General features: G+C 36.7%; 2 protein-coding genes across 2 annotated transcripts in view; one reads left to right on the top strand and one right to left on the bottom strand.

Moving 5' to 3' along the window:
* Positions 1–27,863, bottom strand: part of tbcd (tubulin folding cofactor D) — a 287,792-nt gene that overhangs the window by 170,601 nt on the left and 89,328 nt on the right. The window contains exon 13 of the mRNA XM_043714487.2: positions 26,053–26,147. Coding sequence (XP_043570422.2) covers positions 26,053–26,147 — 95 coding nt within the window. The remainder of the gene's footprint in view (positions 1–26,052; positions 26,148–27,863) is intronic.
* znf750 (zinc finger protein 750) lies at positions 5,004–19,436 on the top strand. The gene is made up of 3 exons (XM_088000486.1): positions 5,004–5,138; positions 14,736–16,372; positions 18,355–19,436. Exons 2-3 carry the CDS (start codon positions 14,880–14,882, stop codon positions 19,193–19,195), a joined length of 2,334 nt encoding a protein of 777 aa, XP_087856612.1. The 5' UTR covers positions 5,004–5,138; positions 14,736–14,879; the 3' UTR covers positions 19,196–19,436.

The raw sequence follows: 27,863 nt of genomic DNA, 5'->3' as shown, positions 1-27,863 counted from the left end.
AACAGGCAGACATTTTATGCCTTGGAAATATCTTGGTTTTGCCCATTTTCCACATACAGTCATTTTCACTTTGCATTCTTGTGGCACTTACACACACAAGGTCAATTACACATTATCTGCTTTGCTTAAAAACTTGAGTAACCTTTTCATCAACACCAGCTAAAATTATGTTTTGAAGGCATCGTCACATTAACCTCACCTTGGCAACATTATAGATATGCTCAGTCAGGTCATGCTCAATCACATCATTATTGAAAATGGTATAAAATCTTCATCTGATTTCATATCTGCAGATTTCTGATCAACTGATGTCAGTCTTTTGGATCCCATGTTGTATCTTAAAGCGTATGAGCCATCCTGGAGAAAACGCACATGGCTTCATGACTTTCACCTTCTCATAAAATTCTTTGCATTTTCCATTGTATTTCCTTTGTGATCTCTTTAACCAAAACCATTTATACAATGCACGATCCAAACTTAGGAATCTGAAGTTTATGATGCTGCTCTATGCTTTTATTACTTTCGGATTTCACGAAGAACTCTTTAAGCTTGCAACTTTGGCTTGAAGATCATAGATCATTGAAGAAACAACATTGAATTCATGCAGAAGCCCATTGTGATTTTCAACCTTTTCTAGTCTTTCACATATTTTCACTTTCTATTTTAAAGTCACAACAACATGTTTTCGCTGTAAACTTTACGTGGGAATGATTTTAGTTGTCTTATTAGTTTGACAGATAAAAGAATTTGGACATAACACAATTATAAATTAAAATGGCTGCTATTACAATGGTGTTGGTGAGAAAAGAAAAGCAGGCAGCACTGGTAGCAATGGCTGAGAGAGCCCTCACGTGGCAGCTGAAGATATGCATATTGGAACTTGGCTCACCAAGTTCAAATACATATTTTTGAATAAACTTTGGAAAAATGATAATTTCCTTGAAATGCTTGCCAGGTGCGTGAAAATTCCAATTTCAGATGCTGGAGGTAAACATGGAGTTTACTGTACATGAAACAAGAATATGTAATTATGAGATTTTAACATGTGCAAATGGGCCTCTCACTCAGATTCTTATTTTAATATTCAAACATTGGGGGAAAAAATTTCCTTTTTCAGATCTTGTCATATTTTTCCAACTGACATTTAGTACCACTCAGGGGCTGGGAAAATTCAGCCTGACATGTGCATTAGAAGGAAAGAGAATTTCACAGTTCTTACATAGAGTTAGACAACAGATTTTGACATGGTAGCCTGTCTTCCGATATCTCACAATACGACTGAGATAGGTCACAGATCAATTGTTGCAATGTTCTCACATTTTGTTATGCTTGATGCAGGCATTTCTTGTTTAACTATGCTTTTCAAATTATGAAACTGAACACACAATAGCCTCATTACTCCAACAGACATAAAACACTAACCTAATATCTGGGGAAGTGGGTTTGAATCTTATCATGGCAGACAATGAAACTTGAATTCAATAAAAATCTGGAATGAAAAAGCTAGCCAAAGGTCACCATGGAACCACTGCCAACTGTTGAACAAATCTATCTGGTACACCAATGTCCTGCAGGGAAAAAAAAAGTCTGCCATCCATATCCACTCTGATCTACACATGACCCCAGACTCTCAATAATGTAGTTAACTTGTAACTACCCTCTGGACAATTAGGAATGGGCAATGCACCAATAACCAATTTACATGTTTTTTAAAAAACATAAATGCTTCTATGACCAGTCTTGACCAGAATTCTTGGTTCACCCCAATAAGAACATTTTGACAGCTTGATCATTTCATTAATCAATAAATAATAGAAACACGTAAAGCAACCTATTTTCTGGAGAAGATAAACGATTTGTTGGTCACTAAAAGTTGCAACAAGAGATTGTAGATTTATGGGACAATTTAAAAGACATATTGCTGAAGGTTGTTGCCTTGCACTCATTAGGAAAAAATTCAAATAATCACAACAATTTAAACTACAGACACCTACATTTACTGTAAGTGGGATATATTCTGATGCAGCAATCCATTCTCCACAAACAAAGAGAGAAAATATTCAAGCCTTGGGATTGATTACCAGGGAACTTGGGAACCTATAGCTCCTCATTCCTTTCTCAATGGCATAACCTCAGCCATGGTCAAATTGCCAACCAATCAACAGCATTTTCATCTCTAGTCTAAATTGTAATGATCATGTGAAATTTGGAGTTCTTTCATTTGTCCTGATGAGTGCAAATCTAATGTCTCTTTACAGTGAAAATATATGTCTTGCAAATGAAGCCCAGCTTTATTTCTCAGTTATGATACAGAATTCCAAGGTTGCCATCCTGTTCTGTCTAACATCAAAAATTGGAGATGTGTCAGAATCTCTTACATCTCAATTCTGGTCGACCAAACAAATTCTGCTTTACTCGTGCTAAAATTCAACACTGGGAGCCCTTGATCCTATTCCTCTTCTTCAGCCCCCACTCAAGCTGGACACCAAAATATGCAATGTTGCTCTTCTGCTCAGTTGCAAGCAGAGCTCCAATACTACATCAGTCCAGCAGCAAAACTACTTCCAAACCATTAACCAGCTCTGTTTTGACCATGACCCGACTGCTGATAAAATCCTCACCTTTATCTTCAAACACAAAATTTCAAAGGCTGGTTTGATGTCCTTCCTAGCTGGTGTGTGCACAATTCCTGCTCATCAAGAACTCCCTCACCCTTACGTTGTCACTAATCTTACATGCCAAGTCTATCATTATGAATCTTCTTGCATTCTCACTCTATAGTACTTCAATTTCAAAATTTTTGTTCTTTTTTCAGCAACCTTATTCCTTCCCATCCCCACTATTTTCTCATAAGAAATAGACCACATCCTCCACCCTTCCCTCTGGGTGGAACATATATGCCAATTCTGCCCATTCAGATCAATGGCAGCAAAACTTTCAATTACCCTGTTTCAGAAACTCCTTCCTTTCACCTATTCACTTTGCTAGATTAGATTCCCTACAGTGTGGAAACAGGCCCTTCAGCCCAACAAGTCCACACCAACCCTCCAAATATAACCCACCCCCCCGACTAATGCACCGAACAACTATGGACAATTCAGCATGGCCAATTCACCTGACCTGCACATTTTTGGAATGTGGGAGGAAACCAGAGCACCTGGAGGAAACCCACACAGACATGGGGAGAATGTGCAAACTCCCACACACACAGTCGCCCAAGACTGAAATCGAACCTGGGACCCTGGAGCTGTGAGGGAGCAGTGCTAAGCACTGAGCCACCGTGCCGCTCTAGGTTTGCTCTATTTGCCATTTTCAAAAATCTCCTTAATCTTTAAGATTTGACAGCCTCTTTACAGTGGAGCATATTATGCAAACATCGTCTTAGAGTCATAGAGAGGTACAGCACAGAAACAGACCCCTTGGACCAACTCGCTCATGCTGACCAGATACCCTAACCTAATCTAGTCCCATTTGCCAGCACTTGGCCCATATACCTCTAAACCCTTCCTATTCATTTACCCATCCAGATGCCTTTTCAATGTTGGAACTGTACCAGCCTCCAACACTTCCTCTGGCAGCTCATTCCATACATGCAGCACCCTCTGCGTGAAAAAAGTTGCCCCTTAGGTTCCTTTTAAATTTTTTCCCTCTCACCATAAACCTATACCCTCCAGCTATCCACCCAGGCAAAAGACCTTGTCTATTTACCCTATCCATGCCACTCATGATTTTATAAATCTCTTAGTTCCATGCAATATTTTCAAAACAAATGAAGAAAAAAATTGCATTATGTAATGCCTTTCACAACATCGTAACGCTCCAACCCATTTAGGCATCAATAGACAAACATGGCACAACGAAAGGTCCAACAAATAAGAAAAATTATGAGATAATCTGCTTAGGATATGCTGATTGACAGATAAATGAAAGCCAAAGGATGAGTAGAACGCCCCTGTTCTTCATGAGATCTTTGCTCCAAAACAAGAGGACGGGGTCGCAAACGAACAATTTATCTAAATAACTAAGCAACTAATTTATCTAAGCATCTCTGATAGAGTCACATTCACATTGTATAGCAGTGAAATGTTAACATCAAACATGTTAATTCTATGACTCTAAATCTGTGAAGTAGAATTTAAACCCACAAATTTCTAATTCTGTAATCAACACTGCTACCACTAAGCCAAGACTACGACAGATACTCCCGCGGCATCATAAGCTACATCAACAAACCACCTGTTCAACAGATTTGAAGAATATCCACATCCACACAGATTTCCATCTGAAGCACTTTGTATCCCTTGCCGGATAAAACACATGAAGTTTAATCATTAAGCTGGAAACCATAGAAAACATCCTGGAACACATTCCTTTAATATCTGTGCTATATGGCCAAAGATATCTTGGAGATTGATTAGTCATTATGAAGCTGATTTGGGACATTAACCAAAACATTTTTAAAAGAAAACGTTAGAAAGTCTCAGTGAAGAGAAGTTTCAAGAATTTCTTTGCGCTATACAATATGGATTCTCGAGTATGAAAGATATGGAACATATTCTGTTGCAAATGTCTCATTTTAAAACATACTTTCAGGCTTAACATTTTCAGGAGGAGCTTAAGAACTAAACGTCAGTAATGGTGTACAAACAGAGCCAACAGAACTTGTTTGGTAAGGTTTAATACAGTCTGCAATTGCAGCAAAGATATTTTAAACAGTTTAAGGAGTTTGGGGAAGGGAAAAAATTATAAACAAAAGACTAGAGCAAGCAGAGTTACAGTTCAAACAAAACTGCTTGCTTACACCACAGAAGTTCAAGTTTGTGTAAACATGACAGCTTTCTGTAAAATGGCCAGTAGAAACCAAAACAATTTTGCTTTGCAAATCAGTTGTTGAGGTAATACAGAAAGAAGGCTGTAACTGGATAGAAACACATGAATCATTGCCTGGGGCAGGAATAACATCAGGTGCATCTCCATGCCCTCAGGGTCCAACTCCTTCACTTATAGTCCCTCCTATTGGAACTGCTAGCTTCATTCTCACCTAGCAGTCAAGAAGAGCACACACTTTGTTTGAGTAAATTACATTCATTGCAACGATAGTGGTCAACAAAAAAACACACTTGTTCAATACGTGCAAGGTAAGTGCACTGATTTTTTTTAAACTTACTTTTAGTAATTACCATACATTAAAGTTTGGTATCAGATGTTTTCCATAAAATAACTGCGAGCCTAGATTTGGTAAATTTTACTTAGGTACTAAGGAGCAATGTATTATGCACTGACTGAAAATATTTCACTAAAAATTAAACTTCCTGAAGTCTGAATCATTAGCAAGCAGATTTAATTAATATAATTTATATTATTATTTAATATCTATCACATTTTATTACAGATTTTAATTAAATTAACTTATGATTAACATTAACTTTTAAATAGACCAACCAGTACATCATGAAGTGTTTTAGGAAAAGGCAGAGACATATTTAAAAAGGACGACCAACTATGAGAAATTGGCACTAACTATGCGGAGCTTTTTATTCACTTACTGGCACGTTATTCCAAAATGGCAAAATACCTTGGAGATAAAACTATATTTAATTCATGAATATGATGTGGTACTTCACAATTCACAAGTTAAAATCACAAATGTGACGGAATTGGTTTTATGTATTTAAGTATGCCTAATTATAAATCAACACCAGGAAACAGATCAAGAACTTGGGGGTTAAAATCAGAAGAAATTAATAGATTTTGGTAAACGTATTAAGATTCAAAACCCAATCTTCAAGTAAGAACTTTTTTTAATTGCCAAAAAGTAGTTTTCTGTCCCCGTGCACCTGTGCTACTGCTTTAAGCAATGTACTATGTGAAGGTTAAAGTCTGTGTCAGCACATACACGCCCACTTCAGGAACCAGCATCTAAATCTCCACCGTCATTCTGTCCTCCAGGCACAGAAATGAGCCAACAGGAGATGAACCTACCAATCGCTTGTAAATTACATATTCTGTATTTCACAAGAAACAGGCAAGCAAGACGTATGACAAGTTACTGAAGTAAAGTGATTTTCTTGCTGGCTCAGATACTCTTCCAATACAAATCAGTCATCTTTAGTATACCAATATTCTATGCTACAGAAGCTTCCACAGGAAATTCCCACAATTAGCAAGTTCTCAATCTTTGAATGGATTGGTATGAGTAGGCTTGGAAGAAACTCTGCAAAGTTGAAGAATGAGAAACACTGGAAGGCGTGTCATCTTGAACTGTTCATCCATACATTATAGAGGCTGCTTGAAAAATAGCACTAGGAGCAATCTCCCTTTCAGACAGTTAATATCTCAGAACTCTACAAAAGACAGGGGAGCTTCACCTAAACAAAGTACAGACTACATTAAGTTTACATAGGAATAGATTTCTCATCTTTAAACTGATTCCTTGTTGGATTTCCCATTTTAATACGGCCTTTGTTTCTATTTTCAGATGCTTAAGCAAACTATATTTCTCCTATATAAATGCAAATACAATCAACATTAATCAAAATAAATCATTTCTTCAGTAATCAAGCTCTTGGATGTACCTGCTGATTCAGGTTTTAATTTTAAATGGGTATGTCAGAAAAAGTCTTGAGAAGGATAAGGTGAAGGTGAGAGTTAACCACTAAAAATGGTATCCTCTAAACTGGTTTTAGAAGCAAAATTGGAAACAAGTAGCTAATTAATCAAAGCAGGTCTCCAAACAGTTTAAATTTATTTTTCAAAATTTCAAAGGGTAACCTTTCCTCAAATAAGGTAATTTGTATTGGTCAGATATTTGCCTTCTTTGGCCATCTTCTGGCAGAAAATGAGTAATTTTTTACTTTGGGTGGTTCAGGAATGTATCAGCATTTTGACCTTTAAATTATTGCAATAGCCGGGAGCCCATTTTTGTGCCGAGTGTCATTTCAACACCAACACCAAAAATAGAACAAGTTATACATGCCATCGGTGGGTGGCAAAAACAGAGGCTAAATGTTTCCCTGCAGGGAGGGAGGAGAAATTAAGGAAGGGTCATCCTCCCAGCTTCCATAAGCATCTTAAAGATATCAATGAGTACAGCGTTTAGGAGCAGAGCAATCATGAGAGTTCATGAAGAGAGTTAATGCCAAATGAAGAGTTAAAAAGCAAAACAAAATGTAAAACAAAATGTAAAATGTACAAGAAAAACTAATAATTATACGCCTCCCCATCCCCATGAATTATCTGTACAGTCACGTCTTGTACACTTTTATAATTTAAAAGAAGTTTGTAATTTATGCATTTTTGCAAATGTTGAATGAAACAAAATATGTCATGCTACCATCTAAAATGGATGTTTAACCACATGGTCACAATAAAGATATGGCAAGTTATGAACACCACTTTAAGATGTAGAAATATAGATTATACTCTTTTTGACTATTTTAATAATTTTTGCAGGATTGGCTATCCATCAGGTGCCAGCTTCAATGGCAGTAAGTTAAATTTGATTGTAGGAGAATAATCTGAGTTTTACCTAATGCTCATAAAATGTCCAAATATGCACAGAATTGACTGCATAACAATCAGTATTGAAAAGCTAGGGTGAATATTCCTTTTCCTGGGTGAGGTCCAGTGAAATTAGATGCAGCATCCTACTACTCTCACAGCTATGATCAACTGGGTAACCATAAATTAAGAACTGAACTTTTGACCTGTTGATCTATATGGATGAGTGACATTACCAGTTGAGCTTCATCAACACAGCCTTTTACATTTACAGCACCAAGTTCACAAACATGGTGCCATCTTTGACCTTTGGATGAACTTCCTGGAAATGCCACAAAGAGAAGCTTTTTTTACCTCCTTAACCTACCTGATCGAAGTCCCTGCTTGCTCAAGTGCTGAAACACTCCACCTTACCTTTGTGACCTCTAGTTTTGATTATTTAATTGGAATTCTGGTTGGTCTTGTTTAATGTGAGATCATCCAATGCTGATTTCTGGTTTCTAACCTGTACCAAGTCCCATGCACCTATCACTCTTGTGACTGCTGACCTAACTGTGTCTGGTATTTCATCTTTGTTCTCGATTATTCTACAGTCCCAACCCTCTCTATCTTTACAATCTCTTCCAGTTCCATATCCTCCTGGATATCTATGCATATCTAATTCTGGTCTAAAGTATCTCAGATTTTTGCTGTTTCACTACTGGTGACTATGCCTTCAGTTCCCCATGCCTGAAGGCGTAGAATTCTCTTCCTAAAAAATTCTGTCTCTCTGGCTGTCTTTCCTCGTCTTAGACACTCCATTAGGGCTCCCTCTTTGAACAAGGTTTTGGCCACCTACTCTGATGTGACCGCATATGGCTCAGTCTTAAATTTTGCTCCCATGAAGCTTTAGATACTTCACTATGTTAAAGTCACTCATAAGTTGCCATAATTGCTGTTGCTCATAATGCATGATCATTACAAGAGTAATTTGTATATATATATTCCAAAAAAAATCTATTTCTGCAGGTGAGGACAGTACATGAGTTATGACCAAAATTATTGCATTGACATCTAATTTGCAATGTAACAGTTTAACTACTTTCCAACTTGCAATCTTCAGAATGCAAAAACCAATACATGATCATCTCAAAAATTCAAAAGTGGACTTTATTCTCATGAAACAATTTTTTTTTTCTTCTTGTTCTTGCATTCCATGAATTGGGAAGTATGAATCTCAAATATATTTCATACAATAAGTTTTATATCTTTTAATCTTTACATACATTAGACCAATTTAAGTCATGTAGAATATATCTTTTGGAGGCCACATTCAAGTGTTGTACGGTATCATGACAACAAAGTAACTGAGGGGAACCAGCCAGAATCTGTTTAAAAAACAAAAGTACCCATTTAAAGCAAGTAGAACTGAAACCATTCAAGATTCATCACACAGCAACCGGAAAAAACTTACTTAATCAAGCTCAAAGCAAATTTCACCAATACCTAAATGTGGAAGGAAGTTGTTTCAGTTTATTGACACACTAAAATCTTGGAAGAGAAAATGAGGTCTGCAGATGCTGGAGATCAGAGATGGAAATGTGTTGCTGGAGAAGCGCAGCAGGTCAGGCAGCATCTAGGGAACAGGAGAATCGATGTTTCGGGCATTAGCCCGAAGAAGGGCTGAAGAAGGGCTAATGCCCGAAACGTCGATTCTCCTGTTCCCTAGATGCTGCCTGACCTGCTGCGCTTCTCCAGCAACACATTTCCACACTAAAATCTTGGTCAATGCAGGAATAATAAATTCAATGTCCCTTAGTCTTAGCCACCTTGTGATAGTTATAATTCAAAATAAATACATTATTCATCAAATGTAAGTTGAACCAGAATGTAATATATTTCAGTCAAGAAGAAGACATTAAAAACTTTAATTTACTTTATCAATTATTAGATGTAGAATTCCTCTATGTCACTGGTCTCAGTAAGATGCCCACTGGAAGAATTGACATGGATCCATTAAAGAGGTTTTAACACCTACTTCATTCTCAAAAGTGGATTCAGGATGGTATCAAAGGCAACCCTTCAGTGTAACTGAGTGCACACTGTACTTTCAGCTTTCAATGTTGCAGGTGTGATCAATCATTTGGGTGGAGTGATCTGGCTGGGAGCACATTTATCACCATTGTTCTACACACCTCTACAGACCCTGTGGCAACAAATTAGCAGACTGATAAAGCTGTGAACTTTGAATTGACTCCAATGCTCTGAATTTTTAAATTTCAAGATTATTAAAGTCACATTTCAACATCATATATACCTCATACACCTTTGCCGTCTGTTGTTGAATTGTGTTGTAGTACAACAAGAATAAGATTTGCTATGAGAATGAGCAAAATTACAGAAGCAGTTCTGAAAAAAGGTATCCAATGGATTCTTGTTTTGGAAAATACACCAGCCAGCCTATAGTTATAGTACCTGGCAAGCTGACACCAAAATGTTTGAATTTTATCAATTTGTCAATCCAGTAACCAATACATTCAAAAGAGAAAACTAAGTTGTATCTGATTCCATTCAATGTCATAAGTGCCCAAAATGTTATCCTGCAAATGCACAAAGTAACTGCCTGATAATTTGTATGCTGTTGTTAGCAGCAAATTGCTACAAATACTTAGCCTACGGTTGGAAGACTGAGCTGAAGTATTCAGTGCTCATCACTTCATTAATTCTTTCAAGTCTGCTGTCCAGAAATCTCTTAATTGAATTTAAACTCTTTAAACCAGAGAACAGTGCTTCCCAAATCTTTTCCCATTGTGACCCCATTTCAAGACATGAAAATTGTCACAACAGTTGTAAAAACTATGACAGCTTGGGCCAGTTAGACTGGGAGCACAGCTGTTGTAACCTAGAAGCCCACTCCAACACAGCTATTACTTCTTCAGATCTTACAGCCTTGAAGTTCGATCCCACAACCACACCTGGGATCCTGACTTCCCTTGGGAAGCCCTGCCCTACAAGTTACCAAACATATTGAATATGTTTACATGTTTCCTTGCATATCTACACAGCTGGAGAGACTTTGTAGCTTACAGTGCACTAACTTATTAACAGAAAATCACAAGCAACCCTGTAAGATCAGAAAATAAATGAGTGCATTGAGTGAACAAAAGCAGAATATATTAGCCTCTCTCTTGGGTCCTCCAATATTATGAATCATGTATGCAATAACTCAAAGTCCGAATGGAAAGGAACATCATTTACTGTTGAACACTTGGACTGGCTGGACCGAAGGGCTTGTTTCCATGCTATATAACCCTATGACCAAAACAGAACCATACATAGGCGAGTCCTAGCCCAAATCAGACAGTTCAGACAGTTCAGCAAACCAATTCCTGAGTTTTCTTTTGCCAATCAATTTGTTCAAAGATGTTATTACACATCTCTGGACAGGTAGGACTTGAACCTGGAATCCCTGGTAGGCCCTACTACTACACTACTACTGCATGACAAGAGCCTTCTAGGTTTGCTTTAGAGATATTTTCCAAGTCAACATGTTGAGAGATGTTAATACACATCCCTAAGCAGGTGGGACTTCAACCCAAGCCTCCTGGTCCCACACACTGCACCACAAAACCCCTCTGGATCTGTTTTTATATCCATAAGTTTTCTTACGCACAAATGAATGTTTTTTTTCCACTTGTATTGACTTTTTCTTTAATATCGTTAATCAACCTGTTCAGATCTGTTCTTGCACACCTCTGGAACAGGTGGGATTTGAATCTAGCCTCCTAGCTCAGACGTGGGGACTTTACCAGTGCATCACAAAAGCCCCCAAGTCTGCTTTATTTATTTTCTAATCAACCTGTTCAGGGTTGTCATTACACACCCCTGGAGCAGGTGGGAGTTGAATCCAAGCCTTACGCCTCAGAGGCAGGGACATTACCAATGCCCCTCTTGCCCCGCATTATAAACCTCTGAAACAGGTGGGACTTAAATTTGGGTCCACTGGCTCAAAAGATGGAGCACTGTTACTGCACCACAACAGCTCTTCTTCTTTTTTTCCCCTTTTTTCCCCACCCAGAAGTGTTATCAAACACAAGTGAGCAATCTTCCCGCCACTAAAATCACCATGACTATTTTTGTTTGTAAACTACTGAACATCACCAGTAATCACCCGTGCAGCCAATTAAATATTTACATGCAAAGCCAATTGAGGGCAATGCCTAAGTCTGTTTTATGAAAGGCTAGGTGATGAGTTCCTGCGGGGCAGACTGCTGTTTGTTTCCAAAGGAACTTGTACGCAACGAGCTCCGGAGATTAATTAGTGATTCACCATGGGCATGGCAGGTGTATTCAGATGATGTGAAATAAGAGTTTGAGAGCAGAGACTAACTGGAGTAGGTCACAACCTATGAAATATTTCATTAAAATTTCACATCTGCTAAGGAGTTAGGAGGTGCCAATTTGAGGTACTAAAGCAATGCAACTGGGATGAGGATGGAGTTGCAGTCAACTTAACAACATGGACATATTATAAATAAACAAATAAGAATTGTCAAAACATTTGACAAGAAAACAATACAGACAGAAGAAGATTCTTTTTCTCGTGCATAAATATGTTTGAGTAAGATGTACAATAAAATATTATTTTTCAGTAAAATTGTGACTTTATGGCAGATGATAAAATTTGTTTTTAGGTAGGGATGATCCCGTCTATTCATCATGTAAAACTATATTGCAGGCTTCATAAGAACAGATGCAGAAGTTAAGTAAGATACTTTCAAAAGATAAGTTCAGATGATTCAGATAGTTTCCGAACCATTTGAATACATAGAAATTATCTGAAAATCTCTGGGTTGTGACAACCATTCAGACTTTTAACATGTGGCAGAATGCTTATCAGAGCTTGGAGAGGACTTTACTCATAAATGAGCTTATAGTCCAGTATTGTTTTGTCTCAGGTATCATCAACTTTGTTTTGCTTCTATTTGCAAACTATGGAAAATAAAAGTTTTGACCAGAAATTAAAAGGATTCCATTTTCTTAAAAACAGAGACAAATGAACTTAGTAATTAAAACATGTATTTCAGTTATTGGGATATTTAAAGCTCAACTGAAACAATTAATTAGAACATATCAGAGGTGGGGGAAAAGTGGTTCAGACTACATAGAACTCAATAATGAGTAATTAGTAATAATGAACACATCAGTTAAATCTCCTTCCTAAAAATGAAAGCATCTAGCCTTGGCATAATATATCACACAGCTTTCAAACCATGAGAACGAAACTATCAGAGTTTCTCATGAACTACAACCAGAAAAACTGTAACATGGACAAGCTGCAACAAGCCTTGCTGGCAACTCAAGCTAATGGAACAAGCTCTCTGAAACAAAATATTAGCTTCTCCATTTCTCTCATCAGGCTGGTGAAACTTGAATTCATGGACCTTAACGGTTTTAGACAAAATAATGCCACTGATCAAAAGGCCAAGTGCCCTTTACATTGAACCCATTCACAATTTGCTGATAAATCAAAACGAGAATCCCCCATGTGTGATTCTATGATACATGAAGTTTACTACAGCTTACAAATCCAAACATGGTAAAGAGATTGCTTTGGGGAAGTGCTTTTGTGCAAAAATACTGACAACATATGAAATTATATATTGTGCTAGCCTTGCCACTTAAGCCCACATTTACTCATAAATGCAATCCAAATTCAATCATTCGGCAAACTTTCGTACTCTTCAACATCAAGTTCCATCTTCCCATCAAACCACCTAAGTAATATGACCAAGCAGGACATTTGAACGTCTTTCAGATAGGGATGGATAGATTCTTGGTTGGCAGGAGAATCAAGGGTAGTTGTGAATGTGGAATTCAAAGTGAAAACAAAGCAGCCAGGATCTTATTGAATGGCTAAGCAGGCTCAAGGTACTGAACGGTTTACACCAGCTCCTGAAAGCTCAGTTTAAAAAGTTGTGAATTAAATCTTTTATCAAAGCTGCTGTTCATAAAAGAATCATTAAATTTACTGTCTAATGCCCATTTACATGACAGTCCTGGACATAGTCCCATATTCTACAGTTGCAGACATATGAATGAAACAGCAGCCATGTCTCTGGTGGAAAAGAAAACATCTTTGTTTTGCTTCTCCAAAGACAAATTTGCAAATGCCAAGTTAAATGGACAGTGATAAAATAGTTTGCTATTTGCCATTATATTCTGGCTGCACATGATCTGAATCCAATATTTTGAAAGATAGCATTGTGATTTTGGCACCAATAGCCTATATAGCCCTCTGCTGTTAATATGAATCATAGAATCATAGAATATTACAAACAAAAGGAGGCCATTCATCAGATTGCGTCTGTACAAGCTCCCAAAAGAGCCACTCAATTAGTCCCATTCTCCATCGCCAATAGAATCATAGGATCATCCACAGTCAGAATGGAGAAGTGGCAAGGTATGCTTTTATCCAAATTGTCTGTATGTAGACATTTTCTAAAAGTAATTTGCACTTAAACAGCATTGTTTGTACTTAGGATGTCACAAAGTAGTTGAAATGGTAATATGAATTATGGATTCAAGTCCTGGATTTGAGCTTAAATCCAATACCTTTTCACTCTTGAAGAGTGTTCAACTGATTGAGTCAAATGGATTGTGCTCTCTGTTAGCATCAATTTTTAAAACACTCATCTGGTGTAAATGAAATGAACTAAAAATAAATTGACAGCATTGTCCATGTTCTAAGTATAGTTTATTGTTGAATTAATAATCATTATTCATTCAGCCACGTAGTAAAACAACTAACCATCTCATGCTAACAGCAGTAACGTGACTTTTCATACAATATAGTTCCAAACTATGCAGCAGCTGGAGGAAATGCTTTTGCTAAAGAATGGAAACGAACTGGAAAATCTGGTGTAAATCATTTTTCCATGTCCTGTGAATTTACATAAGGGTATGATTTTTTTTAAAACAGCAACTGTAGCTATGGGGATATTTCAACCTAACTGAAATAACAACATTTACATAGAAGTTTTAAATCTTGTATATTAAATTTGGATACACTTTTAAAAAGCAGTATGTTACATAATGTATCATATCTCATTTATTTATATTGACATCATACAAAAGATGACCCACTGGCATACTGCCCGATTTGTTTTTGAAATCAGGCTTGTCTAAAAGGAAAATGCTGGCTTTTACTCTGCCCTTTTTACAATGTTAACCAGCTTCCGTTCTGTCTTCCACAGCCTTTTGCAAGTTCTTCCAGTACCAGGTTAACCATAAAATTGGTCACTTCAACATCAAGTTAAGTTACGTTTTCCATTTATTAGTTTTGTATAGTAAACTGGAAGATCTGCAAAAAATAAAGGCGCAGGAGAAGAACATAGAAGATGAGCCTTACTAAAGAACGCAAACCAAAGAAACCTCACTACATTCCTCGACCTCCAGGAAAACCATTCAAATACAAGTGTTTCCAATGCCCATTTACATGCAATGAAAAATCACATCTGTTTAACCACATGAAGTACAGTCTGTGTGAAAATTCAATTTCACTAGTTACAGACCAGGACCAAACAGGAAAATGCTCAAAGAGAAGTTGCAATGAGACTAATATACTCAACCAGAAAGATGATGAGTCAAACAAGTGCAATAATACAAAGATAACAGTCAATAGACTGAATAAAAGTTCCGAATGTTCAAATATTGTCTCAGATAAACCCTCAACTCATCAAATCATCAACACTACTGACATGAAAGAAAATGTGGGAATGGATAATCATGCATTTTCTCCTGTTCCAAATATAAAACAACATAAGGAACCACATCACTTGATTCCTTTAACAACTGAAACTGAAAAAGTAGAAATGTTTGAAAAGGATCAAAGATCCTCAGCTTTCTTGCCTGTTGGAGGACTGAGATCTAGTGAAAAACCAGAAAAAGTCAATAAAGACACACATTCTGCTTCTGAAAATTCAAACAACAGAGCATCTCCCATCCAAGTGAAATCAGCATTTTACAGTCCAGGTGACCAGTGGAGAGCATGTTCTTCAATTTCACCAGAATTTTGTAAAGCAGATAAAAGCTTTGGCTCAATTCCTCCCAACACATCACCATTGATTCCAGACTATACACACTACTACAGTGAACGAGGTTCAAGAGTAGTCTTTTCACCCTATCTCCTCACTGGTAAGCCACCTGAACATGACAACCCAACAATTCCACTGTATGTCTCAACTGACCAGAGGAACTTTCTGCTTCCTCATCTACAAAATTCAGGTATGACTTTGCCAAGGCATTTGGTTCCATCAACATTACAGCAGTACAAGATTTTGCATCATTTGCATTCAAACATTCCTATTCCTTATGGAATCCAACATCTCAACTCAACTGAATACCACATGCCCCAGTTTGGTATGAAACCTCAACAAGGAAGTAATACCATTAGGGATCAAAATACCCAATCAGTTGGAACTCCCTCATTCTACGAAACTTCATCACCATCTGAACTTTACCACCAGAACACTCACAGAAGGCTTTATACACAATGGGAGAACTCAGTACCGACAAAATATGTAAAAGATAATGACACTGTAGAACTGGACGTTAACAGTGACTCTCTCTCACACACAACAAATATAAAAATGAGCCCAAGAGCAGGAAGTGCAGCAATGGGCTCTCCAGGGCGACCGAGTCCTAGCTTTGGTCAAAGAAGTACTGTTTCAGAAAGTTTTGGTGAATTGCCGAACAAGGCTATTTCAAGCACAAGTATTAAGAGTTACAAATTGGAAGAAACCTTTATGCACTTCAAACCAATCAGAAATGCACATGCAAATAAATTCTACATTCAACACGACCGGCGAGAAAGACCAGGCCCAGAAAGCAGGTACAGCAAATGCCAAGGGTTTTCAATTTTTGTTTTGGAATTTTGAATTCTTCAGATCACACTTAAATGCATTTTGTGACTGCTGCAATAACACTTTATAAACTAGCAATCATTCATGGAATCAAACTCAGCTCACAAATGACAGAAGGCTTTACTTTCAGAAATTTGATCCAAATAACATACAATTGCTGTGTTAACCATCATATATTATTCATCATTCTAATTACTGCTCATTTTCATACAGTAACAAAACTATTAATCTCTTTTGAAAAATATAGCATAATAGATGCCCATTCAAATCAGCCAGTTGCTGCTCTCTTCTTGTAGCCCTGAAAATCTCATCATTTTGAGTACAGATCCAATTCCATTTTCAAAGTTACTGTTGAATCTATTTTTACTATCCATACAAACAATGTATTCCTGATCCTTATAATTCATTACAAAAAAAAATTCTAATGTCCACCCTGTGTCTTTTATCAGTTATTTCACTTGGTGTTCTCCAAATACCTGTCCTCCTGTTAATGGAAACAGTCTTTATCCATCAACTACCAAACCAATCATATATTGAATACTTCTCCCTGTTTAATTAACCACATTTCTCTGTTCTCAGTACAATAATACAACTTCTAAAATTTCCTCAATCGTTCAAAACTAGTCCTGTTTTGGTAAATATCCCAAAAGATATTTTTAATGAAGTAATACATCCAAAATTGGACACTACTTAAAATGCAATATAGCCAGAAATGTTTAAAATTTCGCAATAATTTCATTGTTTTATAAACAGGAACAAAGCATACAAAAGAAAGATAAAGCAAACGATCTGTGCGATTTCTTAATACTTGATTAATTTATTGGGCCCCATTTTCACCTAAGTAGGTGAATCATGAAGATCATGAGGTCATTTAAAGTGTTGCTATCTGCTTATAAAATATAAGCAACCCTTTTTTTATAATCCAATTGGACATTCCGTCATTACTGTGCTTTCTTAGCTTTTAGCATTTCTAAAATTTTCTTCAACCGCCGAGGTAGCCTTGGTTCAGTGGTAACAGACTTGCTCAAGTCAGCTGAGAGATCAAACAACTCCAAAAGATGTGGATGCATAATCTAAGCTGGAATTTCAGCACAGCGCTCTGTCAGCATGCCATTTTTCAAATAAGGCATTAAACCAAGAGCGTGTCTGTCTATGCAAGTAGATGTAAAAGATTCAATGATGTTATCCAAAAAAAAAACAGATGCTTTCCCATTGCCCTCAATAACATTTTCCCTGAAGCAACACCACCAAAGACAAAAGCTCTTGTAATGTATCACCTTTTTGTGGGACTTGTCTGTGCTTTGATTGACTTAAGCAGCATTGGGTTGCCTACAATGTGTAGGCACATCCACAATGTTGTGAGGGAGTTTCAGGATTTTGACCCCATCAGTGAAAGAGTGATACAGTTCCAAATCAGGGCATCTGATGTGAAGGGGAATTTGCAGGTGTGGTAATCCCATGTATCTGCTGATCTTGTCTTTCTAGATAGTAGCGGTCACCACTTTAGAAGCTATTTTTGAAGGAATCTGGCTGAGTTGCTACAGCTTGTAGGTGGGGAATTGGTTAGCTCTATTGGCTGGATAGCTGGTTTGCGATGCAGTGTTGCCTAACATCATGGGTTCAATTCCCATACTGGCTGAGGTTACCATGAAGGTCCAACCTTCTCAACCCTACCCTTGCCTGAGGTGTGGTGATCCTCAGGTTAAACTTCCCACCAATCATCTCTCTCTAATGAGATCAGTCCTTGGTTCTCCGGATTAATGGTGACTTTACCTTTACCATGTACACAAATTCATTAGAGATGGAGGGACTGACTGTTGGAGGTGATGGATGGTGTACCAATTGGTCATCCTGAGATTGTGGAAGGTGCTGCATGAATATGTCTTTTTTTTAAATATATAAAAGTCATAAATTTCAATTTGTAAATTGTATTTTACTACTCTACTTACAGAACTCTAGATGTCAATGAGGAATCAACATCTAATCTAACATTTTCTAATGCCACCATTCTGGATTATGGCCAAGGTAATCCGCCATTACCCTCAAACACAAGCTTCAGCAGCATGATCCCTTTAAACCTTTCCAAGAAGGACAAAGAAAAAACAGAGCAAGACAAGCTCGTTGGAACTAAAACTAATAATCTTCTTCAAGACTCAAACGAATGTTCTTCAGTTGACAATGATTATCCACAAGATAAAGAGTTTCAGATTTCTATAAATGTACAGGAAGTACCTTTAAATCTCTCCGTTAAAGCTAAACATAATCATGGCTGGCAAACAGCTGAAGATTCTATTCCACCACAAGTGGACAGAACTTCTAAAGAATTGAGAATACATGCAAAATGCTTAAATAGCAATAAATCTCTTCATTCTGACTTGAAGATTAAGCCACTGGAAGACCTTGATATTGCCAAACATTGCAAAAAAACAGGTCAATGGAACAAAAACATTGTCAGCAACCTGCAACCTCAAAAAGTTTTGAAAGGTACGCAAAGTTGTAACGATGAGCAGAAGCAGTCGGCTGCTGTGGCTCTTTGCCAGCTAGCTGGATCTAACAATGGTAAATATAATGAGGAATGGTCCCTTTTGCCAACTGGGCAATTTGCTAATTTGGAGGACCCCAGCTATAAAAATGAACACACTGAATTTGACAAATTAGACAATGAACATAAACCAATAAGTCTAAAAAGGTCAAATGAAGAATCAGTTAAAACACAACGAGACACAACACTTGTAAAGAATAATGTTTGTGGTAGAATATTCAATTTGAGAAAGAGAACTAGAGTTGCATAAGATGGTACAATTCCAATTGAAACCAGTAATAATTAGACTAAGCAAATTATTAAACCATGTGAGGTTGACGACCATTGTTTCCAACAAGATTTCAAAGCCTAGATTAGTCACCAAGAAGCATAACACACCCTAGGATGAGGGTGTGTTTAAACTCCTCATTGATTTTTGTCTACTTATAAATGTTATTATACTCACTATACTGGGTGTTGGTTAAAAGTGGCAGATTATAGTGCAACACCAACAGTTTCTGTTTGAAGTATTGCAGGATCCATTGCATTTTCAGCTGGCATTATTGTGTGCAATACAGTTTGCTGATGTCAAGAAGACTAAGCTTCTTTGGGACAGCAGCTCAAATTAAATGCAGCAACATAATCCTGCAATGAAAAACTAATATTTTTATTCCAAGCTGCAAAACAAAGTGCAGTTGGTGATCTAAATCCAACTCTAACAATGATTGGTTTTACATTGCTTCACACAACTACCTCAGGTGAAATGGGCAATTAAGTACCTAAATTTTCTAATAAAAATTAATTAACTCTACAGCACAGTTTATGGTCAATGAGCCGCAAGCACTTAAAAGGACATTCAGATTACTTATTTGAACCAGAAAGCAGACTTTAATAAAAGCAGTGAAATTAAGTTAATCAAAGTAACAAGTTATAGCATGGTTGAAGTTCACAGTAGTCCAGTTAATAAAGGATGCCAAACAACAAGTGCTTCAATCTTAAGCCCAGAGGGCTAAGTATTTTTAACATTACAGAGTGATCATTATTAAAGCTAACATTTTCTTCTCTGTATACAGAATCGTACTGGGATAGTTTGTTTTGCTACAAAACATAAGGGTCCAGTAACCCAGTGGTTTGTTACTGGACCAGTAATCTAAAAACCACGATTAATCAGCCACAGACATGAATTAAAATTCCAACACAGCAGCTAGGGAATTTAAATTCAATTAATTAGGTAAAATCTGAAATCAATACTAGTTTCAGTAATGGTGAATACAACACCATTGGAATTAAGTGGAAATTTCTGACTCCATGGACTGCCTTTGAAATAGTAGCACCAATACTAATAGAAAAGAAAACGTACCTTCCTGTATCTGCAAATTTTGTTATACAAATTAAAGAACTTCAAGTCTGGCATTCATGTTCTTAGTAGACAATTAAAATAATCCTTTCAAATCCAAACTGACTTGTTAAGGCTTGTTTAAATATACTTAGCTGACCCAGATGAAAGGAAAAAGTGAGGACTGCAGATCTGGAGATCAGAGTCAAGAGTGTGGTGCTAGAAAAGCACAGCAGATCTGAAGAACGCTGCCTGAGCTGCTGTGCTTTTCCAGCACCACACTCTCAACTCTGACCCAGATGAAAGGACAGGTACTAAAATGCATATGTACAGTATTACTTTGTATTTTATAAACTACTTCACAAACTATGATGGTGATTAAAATACTATACTTTTAATTCTATTTTTATCAGTTTCACTTGAAGCACGAGGGAAAGCATGTCATGAGGGTTTTTACAATACAGAAAAAATATGGACATTAATTTATATTTTCGGGAAACTGTTGGTGATGGAAATGTGATGTGCTACTAATTCTATGATAACATAAATGGTTTATGTTTTTTGTAACCAGATTAAAGATAATTTGTCAAGAAAACTAATAGCCGATTTTACTGCTTTTTCAACTCTCATAACCTTTTATTGTACATAAGAAGAACATCTCTAAACCTTGAGTCTGTACTTACTAATACCAAAAATGAATAACTTTCCTAAAACAAAATGTATTAACTGTACCGAGACAAAATTCTCAACGACTTATATTATTTAAACAGAATAGATAAATCATTCAAAAAGTCATTGTAGTAGAATGACAAAGTAAGAAAACAGAGATGAAAATTTGACTTAGAACTAAAACATTGCTTTAAAGTTCCTTATTATTGAATTTCAAATTAAGTTTCCATTTCTTAATCCGTGAATTTTGCATTTGGGTTGAATTCTACAGACAGACAGTTCTTGGTGCTCAGTAACCTGCCTTCATTACAGTAGACAGATGGTGACATAATTAGACAAAACCTCAAGGAAGATTCTGGTTTGTATTGAGACTGAAAATATAAAACCACGATTATGTTGAGTTTGTTCAGCATATTATGAAAATATATAAGAACAACAGAAGGTACTTGTGATGCAACGGTAGAGCCTGTACCTCTGGATCGGGAGACACAGGTTCAAGTCCCACCAATTCTGGAGGAGGGCAGAAATGTCTTTGAACACAGGGATGAAAAATATCTATAGAAGTGATAGAAAAGATGCAGTCCACCTACAGTTCTGACCATACTTATTTCAAGACTAGAAGAGGCATAGTGAAGCATCAGTATTAATGAGATATTAGGGGTAAAAACAATGACTGCAGATGCTGGAAACCAGATTCTGGATTAGTGGTGCTGGAAGAGCACAGCAGTTCAGGCAGCATCTAACGAGCAGCGAAATCGACGTTCGGGCAAAAGCCCTTCATCAGGAATTAATGAGATATTGTCAGGCTGAACAGACTATTTCAATGTAGCTAAGTGTGAGGTGATTCATTTTGGACTGAAATCATTTTGAGAATGTGGAAAACAACAACATAGGTCCAAAAAAGATTGAAGGACACTTGTACACATCACTCACCTACTATGGGATTTTTTGAATGTTAGCCTTCACATCTACAAAGCTAAAACTAAAGGGAAGGAAGTTTTGTGAAAACTATTGTTATAACCTCAGACCAGACCACAATTTCACATTATGATCCTGGATGAGATCATCAAATGACCTTACAATCTGATTAGGGACTAGTTTTCAGGATTCCAGGGACCAATACGTTTTAGACAAAAGATAACTTCTAGATGACTTAACAAAATAACAAATAATACTTTAATATACAATACTAGAACAGTATTAAAATTTACAATATATGAACAATTTGTTTCTAATATTCAGAATTAACATGTGATAACTACGAATAGACCATGATCATACATCCCACAGTGCGCATCAAATAGTAAATGTCATCAAGACCAATTCCATAGTTGTCTTAGTAAAGATCAACCCACCCCCATCCTCGCTGTTGATACTACAATGGCAATTAAATTTCATTAAACTTTGCAAGGGATTAAATTCTTTATTATTGATAGTGTGGCCTTGAAACATGCTCTTAATTGTCATTGTATCATATATGGCCTCGATGGCTGCTTCTGACCTGGTCAAATACACTCTTTTCCTAGATCTGTGCTCACCCAGATTCAAACCTGGATTCCAAAACTCAAATATATGATTCCAGCTTTTCACAAAGCCAGATCTGCCCCTGGATATTTCCTGAGCATTATTCTAACTCAGTTGAATGCAAAGTACTGCTTACAAGCTTTCATTTACTACTCTCTCAGTTGCTCTGAAGTATTAATGTCCAGTGTCTTTTTACAAGCCCTTCATGCATCCCCCCAACACAGAGCCAGTGAACTTTCCACCTTCTAAGCTCCCCAAGTCTTCTTCAGAATCCTGGTTCCAACTTTTAGCTACTTACTAATTCCTAGAACTTCTTCCTGAGTTTGTTGTATGAGCACAGTCATCCAACTGCTCACTTCAGTTAACTTGCTAGCAGTACTGCTAAGTGCTGCACTCCTAAAATGGTGTCAATCTGTCTCTTTGTCCAATTATCTGTCACCCAGAAGTAGCTAATTAACCTTGCAAATAACTTTGCACAAGGAACTCTGGAATGGAGTGCCTTATCAGTGTTTCATTTTACAGAGAACAGTGTCTTCTCTGGAATTGGATATACCACATATATTCCCCAACTGGATATATAGAAAATAAATTGAATTTCACTATGCAAATTATGGTTAGGCTGCATTTGGGGTACCCAGCTCTTTACCTGGTACATTAGAAAATATATTAGCCTGGGAAGAAGCACAGTGTAGAATCACCAGTGCTGCAAGAGCTAAACTATGAATAACAAATATGTAAAATTGACTTTAATTCCCCAGAATATAGCAAGTATAGGGAGATACGAATCATCTTTTGAATCACGACAAGCAGCGAAACAGAACATTCTTCCACTGGAATAGGACTCTAGGAGAAGGGGTTGTAACCTTATAATAATAGTCACACTATTCAGAATAGAAATTAGAAAATACTTAAGAGTGGCAGAAATAGAGAGCTCTTTCCCAAAAGGAGCAGATGCAAGTTCAGTTATTTATTTCAAATCGGAGATCAACAGATTTTTGACAAAGATGCTGGTCAATGGATACAGGTCAACGTGATCTCATTAATTAGGCTTGACAGACTGAAGATTACCTCCATTCCCAAAGTATTAAAAGCATACAGTGAAGGAAAAAAACTAGGATAATGAGAAAGACATTATAAAGAATTAATCAAAACAGCTGCAATCAAGTGCTTATACTCTGCATTATGATAGAAGCAGGAAGTTATGAACAGTATTAATCATCAGCTCATGTCTAAAAGGGCATAAATGTTTATATAAGTTGATCGTATATTTCAACACCAAAATCTTAAAATATATTTTCAAAATCAAATGCAGAAACACATTTGCAAGCTACGATTATAAATAATATTTCAAAAGGATTAGTTGATTGGACGAAATTGGCAGGTCCTTCAAACAGCACAATGACATTTCCATTCCCAAAACTTTGAGTTTGATTTCACTCAAAGAGAATTATGCCAATACAGTAAGTTCTGTGATAACATAATGGTTGTGTTTTTGTGCAACCCAGTGTTATTGAAAAATTGCGCTTTCAAAACAGCGCTTTAAAATGCTGGCGATGAAATCACGTTACAGCCAATGTACGTTTTAAAAATTTGCACTTTAGAAACAGCATCCCCAATTTGTCAATCACATTGCAGTGAATTCACATTGACGAAACATGCGTTATAGCAGAACAACCTGTGAATAAAAACAAATCTTTTATCTAAGATTATTTATTATGTGACTTTCATTACGTGATTTTGAGGATCCAGTAAGAAAGTGTGTTTGTCTCTGACTGATTAAACGTTTATTTTTCTGCTTCAAAATTTTTTTAAAATCATAGCCTCATAAATTTATTATGGAGTTTTTCCAGTGATGCCTATGAGACAGTGTAATATCTGTTCACACAGCAGGACTGACTAAAGCAGACAAAGCAATGTAAAATCTACATGTTCAAGTTCTAAACACAGATCTAAATATAGAAATATAACCAACACAATTTCAAAGCCTTTTGCTTACTGAAATTCCTGATAAAATAAAAAAGTTCTATCCCCATTAAACACTTGACAACATTCCTGTTATAAAAGTGAGACCTATGGTTCCTATCAGTCTCATTAAGAGAATTCAACAGATCTGTGCATATGAGTTTCTCAATCTGAGTCATGTTAAAGAAAGAACTAGAAGTCAAGAGCAAGCAGATCCCCATCTTGCTCATTAATAGGTTCAAAATGGCCAAGATGAACTTCGTCAGAAAATCAAATGTCCACTCTTCCTGCATGCACACTGCATGCTTTGGTAGAATATATAATAGCAATATTTGTAATTATGAGATTTGTAAGATTGCTACCTTTTGAGTCTGTGCTTGTAAATTAGAGTAAAATAAAGAGAGTCATGTAAGCTATTTTGAAGTCTGCAGAACAACTGGCTTGGAAGATGTGACTGCCACAGGTAAAAGAAAGGACAAGATTCTTTTGCTTGTAAGAAACTGGGAAACATTCACACCTAGAGACAATGGTCGCAGCATTTACGTTACATTGTGGTTAAACTACAAAAGTCTCTAAAAACGCCAGAAGGATGTTGAGAACGTCGGTTGATGCTGTAAACAGTCCATTCATTACCAAGATAAGCAAGTCAGGATCTAATTATTCCTACCTGAATGCAAGGTCTAGATGATTCTCATTGCCAGTGAGATGGGTTTTGAAAGGGGAAGGATTTCAAAGACATTCCTGAAAATCTACGGACATTAACAGCTGAGGGCACAACTAGAGGCTGGAAATGATTCAGAGAGCAGAAACCAGGGTGAAAACTTGTGCTCAAATTAAAAGTACCAAAATCGTGAGGATTTGAAATGAGGCTGGAAGCTTCCCCTCGCTTCCAAAAAAGGGACAATCTCGAGGAAAAAACACTCATCATGCAAGACAGTTCTTGGTTTAAATTTTACCCGGCTGGAAGGGGAAAAAGAACAAAAGGAAAAACTCAAAAGTTCAGAGTTGCTTTGGACTGGATTCAGGAAAATTGAATTATCACTAAAAGGACAGGTGAAGCATGGAAGGAAATCAAAGAGGAGAAGTGGAACATGGTCAATAGGTGCAAAAAATATATGGGTTATATACCAGAACCAATTTAACTGTTTTTTTGAAATATAAATGATCTATTTAAGATTTTTTTTTAAATACAAAGTGTCTTCTGACACTAACAGTCTGTTTTTTTTTCCAGACTGTATGCATATGTACATGCATGATATAAAGTCAATTCTTTAAAAAAATTCAAATAAAAATCTACTTGTTTAGCAGTTTTTCTATTCAGCGACATATTTTTTTCATTTATTTTGTTTTCCATATTTAAGTGTTGGTTAGTTTTCTAACATTTCTTTTTCCAATTTAGATAAGAAATTTTACTGCTACTGCACATACTCCAGGGTTTCAGCAAACACAGCCTTTTAAATAAGAACTAGTAAAAGGAACAGTTCTTCTGATACCTTTTTAAACCACCTGGTATTACATCTTTCTTACTGACACAATGTGAAATTGCTGTGTAAATGCTATCATTTAACGCTTCCTTCAATTTTTAGTAAAGGTAGACAAGGCATTTTCTTTAAAAAAAGGGAACGTTTATTACGTACCATCTGGGAGACGAGAAGGAAGTAACAATCCTCTTCTGCCCAGTTCCGCAAGGGCAAGACATCCACCATGCCAGGCTGTGTCTGTTTCCTGAAAACTGCAATATAGACGTGGGATATAAATACAATTTAGTTTCCAACTACCTAACTATTGCAGTTTGTTTAATTGGGAAGATATACCTGAATGTGACATATAGAAAATTAAAAAGCCAAACTCAGTTAAGCAGATCAACTAAAAGAAAACACACATTAAGGTCAATCAATATAAATGAAAAAATGTTTTCTGGAGTCATAATCAAAAAGGACAATTTCAATACTGACACTCAATAGTAAGCCCACATCAACAAAGCAGCAGGAAATGTGTCACCATCTTGATTTACAGTAAACAGCATGCATTTACAGCTCAGTAACAAAACTGGCATGCATTACAACAAAGCCTTATGTATGAGAAAATTAAAATCTTCTTGAAAAATATCAACAAAAATGATGGATATTGCTTTTTTAACATAACTTTGCATGGGATGGAATTTAATCATACAGTATAACAATTAGGGAAGGCAAATGATGGCTGATTTGATTGTGGTCTCAACTCCACTTTCCTGCGTGCCTTCTGCAACATACAACTTCCCTTTTTGACCACAGAGCAATCAAATTCTAGCTTAAGCAAGTTTATTCATGGGAACATTCCTCTGGGTATCAATCTGAACCAATCTCCTCAAGCCCTTATGTCTCAATAAGACCACCTATCATTCTTTAAATTTCCAAAGGTACAGGTCCAACCTGTTCAAACTTTCTTCATAAGCCTTTCAACTCTCAAATGAAATAAACAAACCTTTGTCAATTGCTTCTAAAGCAAATATCTTTTTTTTCCAAATAAGGAGACTAAAATTGTACATAATACTCCAGCTAAGGTCTAATCAACACCCTGTATGGATGCAATAATGCCCCAGACTTTGAAATTCCATTTCGTGAGGAATAAACACCAATATTCGATTTGCCATCCTGATCACTTGCTGTACCTCCATGGAGAAAGTGAGGACTGCAGATGCTGGAGATCAGAGCTGAAAATGTATTGCTGGAAAAGCACAGGTCAGGCAGCATCCAAGGAACAGGAGAATCGACGTTTCGGGCATAAGCCCTTCTTCAGGAATGATTCATTCCTGAAGAAGGGCTTATGCCCGAAACGTCGATTCTCCTGTTCCTTGGATGCTGCCTGACCTGCTGCGCTTTTCCAGCAACACATTTTCAGCTGCTGTACCTACATGTCAACATTTTGTGTTTCATTTACCAGGGCATGTAAATTCTTTCTCAACATTTACACAGTAGACTGCTTTTCCATTCTTCTGGTCAGAACTCATGTTTTCGCAAATTATACATCATCTGCAAAATTTTCGCTCAATTGCTTAATTTGTCTAGATCCCTGTGCAAACTTTATACCTCCTCTTGACAGCTTTCTTTCCTTCCCTTCTTGTCATCAGCAAACCTAACCACTGTACGTCACTTTATCCAAATCACTGACACAGATTGCAAATAATTGAAGCCCCAGCACAGATAACTTTGCATTCCATTAGTTAGAGTTTTGCAACCCCAAATACTGATTTATCCTTACTCTACTGAGTGTTCACTAATTAATTGTTTACCCATGCTAAAATGTTGTCCCAAAAAATGTGCTCTCAATTTGAGTATAACTTTATCAAATACCTTTTGGAAATCCATGAACTATGAACATCTGCACATTCCCATTTATCTACCTTGCTCATTATTTCCTCAAAACATGCAAAGCAATTGACTAAATGGGAATTCCCTTTCACAAT

This window comes from Chiloscyllium plagiosum, unplaced genomic scaffold (assembly GCF_037043375.1).
Source record: "Chiloscyllium plagiosum isolate Xiang-an unplaced genomic scaffold, Cpla_swu_hap1 HiC_scaffold_25, whole genome shotgun sequence".
Taxonomy (NCBI): Eukaryota; Metazoa; Chordata; class Chondrichthyes; order Orectolobiformes; family Hemiscylliidae; genus Chiloscyllium; species Chiloscyllium plagiosum.
Note: the sequence above shows the minus strand (reverse complement) of the source record. Positions and strands in the feature narration are given on the sequence as shown.

Excerpts from the sequence above, each read along its gene's own strand:
- znf750 (XM_088000486.1), top strand. The coding sequence starts at position 14,880 with ATGAGCCTTACTAAAGAACGCAAACCAAAGAAACCTCACTACATTCCT. Across the intron at positions 16,373-18,354 it reads AGACCAGGCCCAGAAAGCAG|AACTCTAGATGTCAATGAGG; the intron begins GTACAGCAAATG and ends CTCTACTTACAG.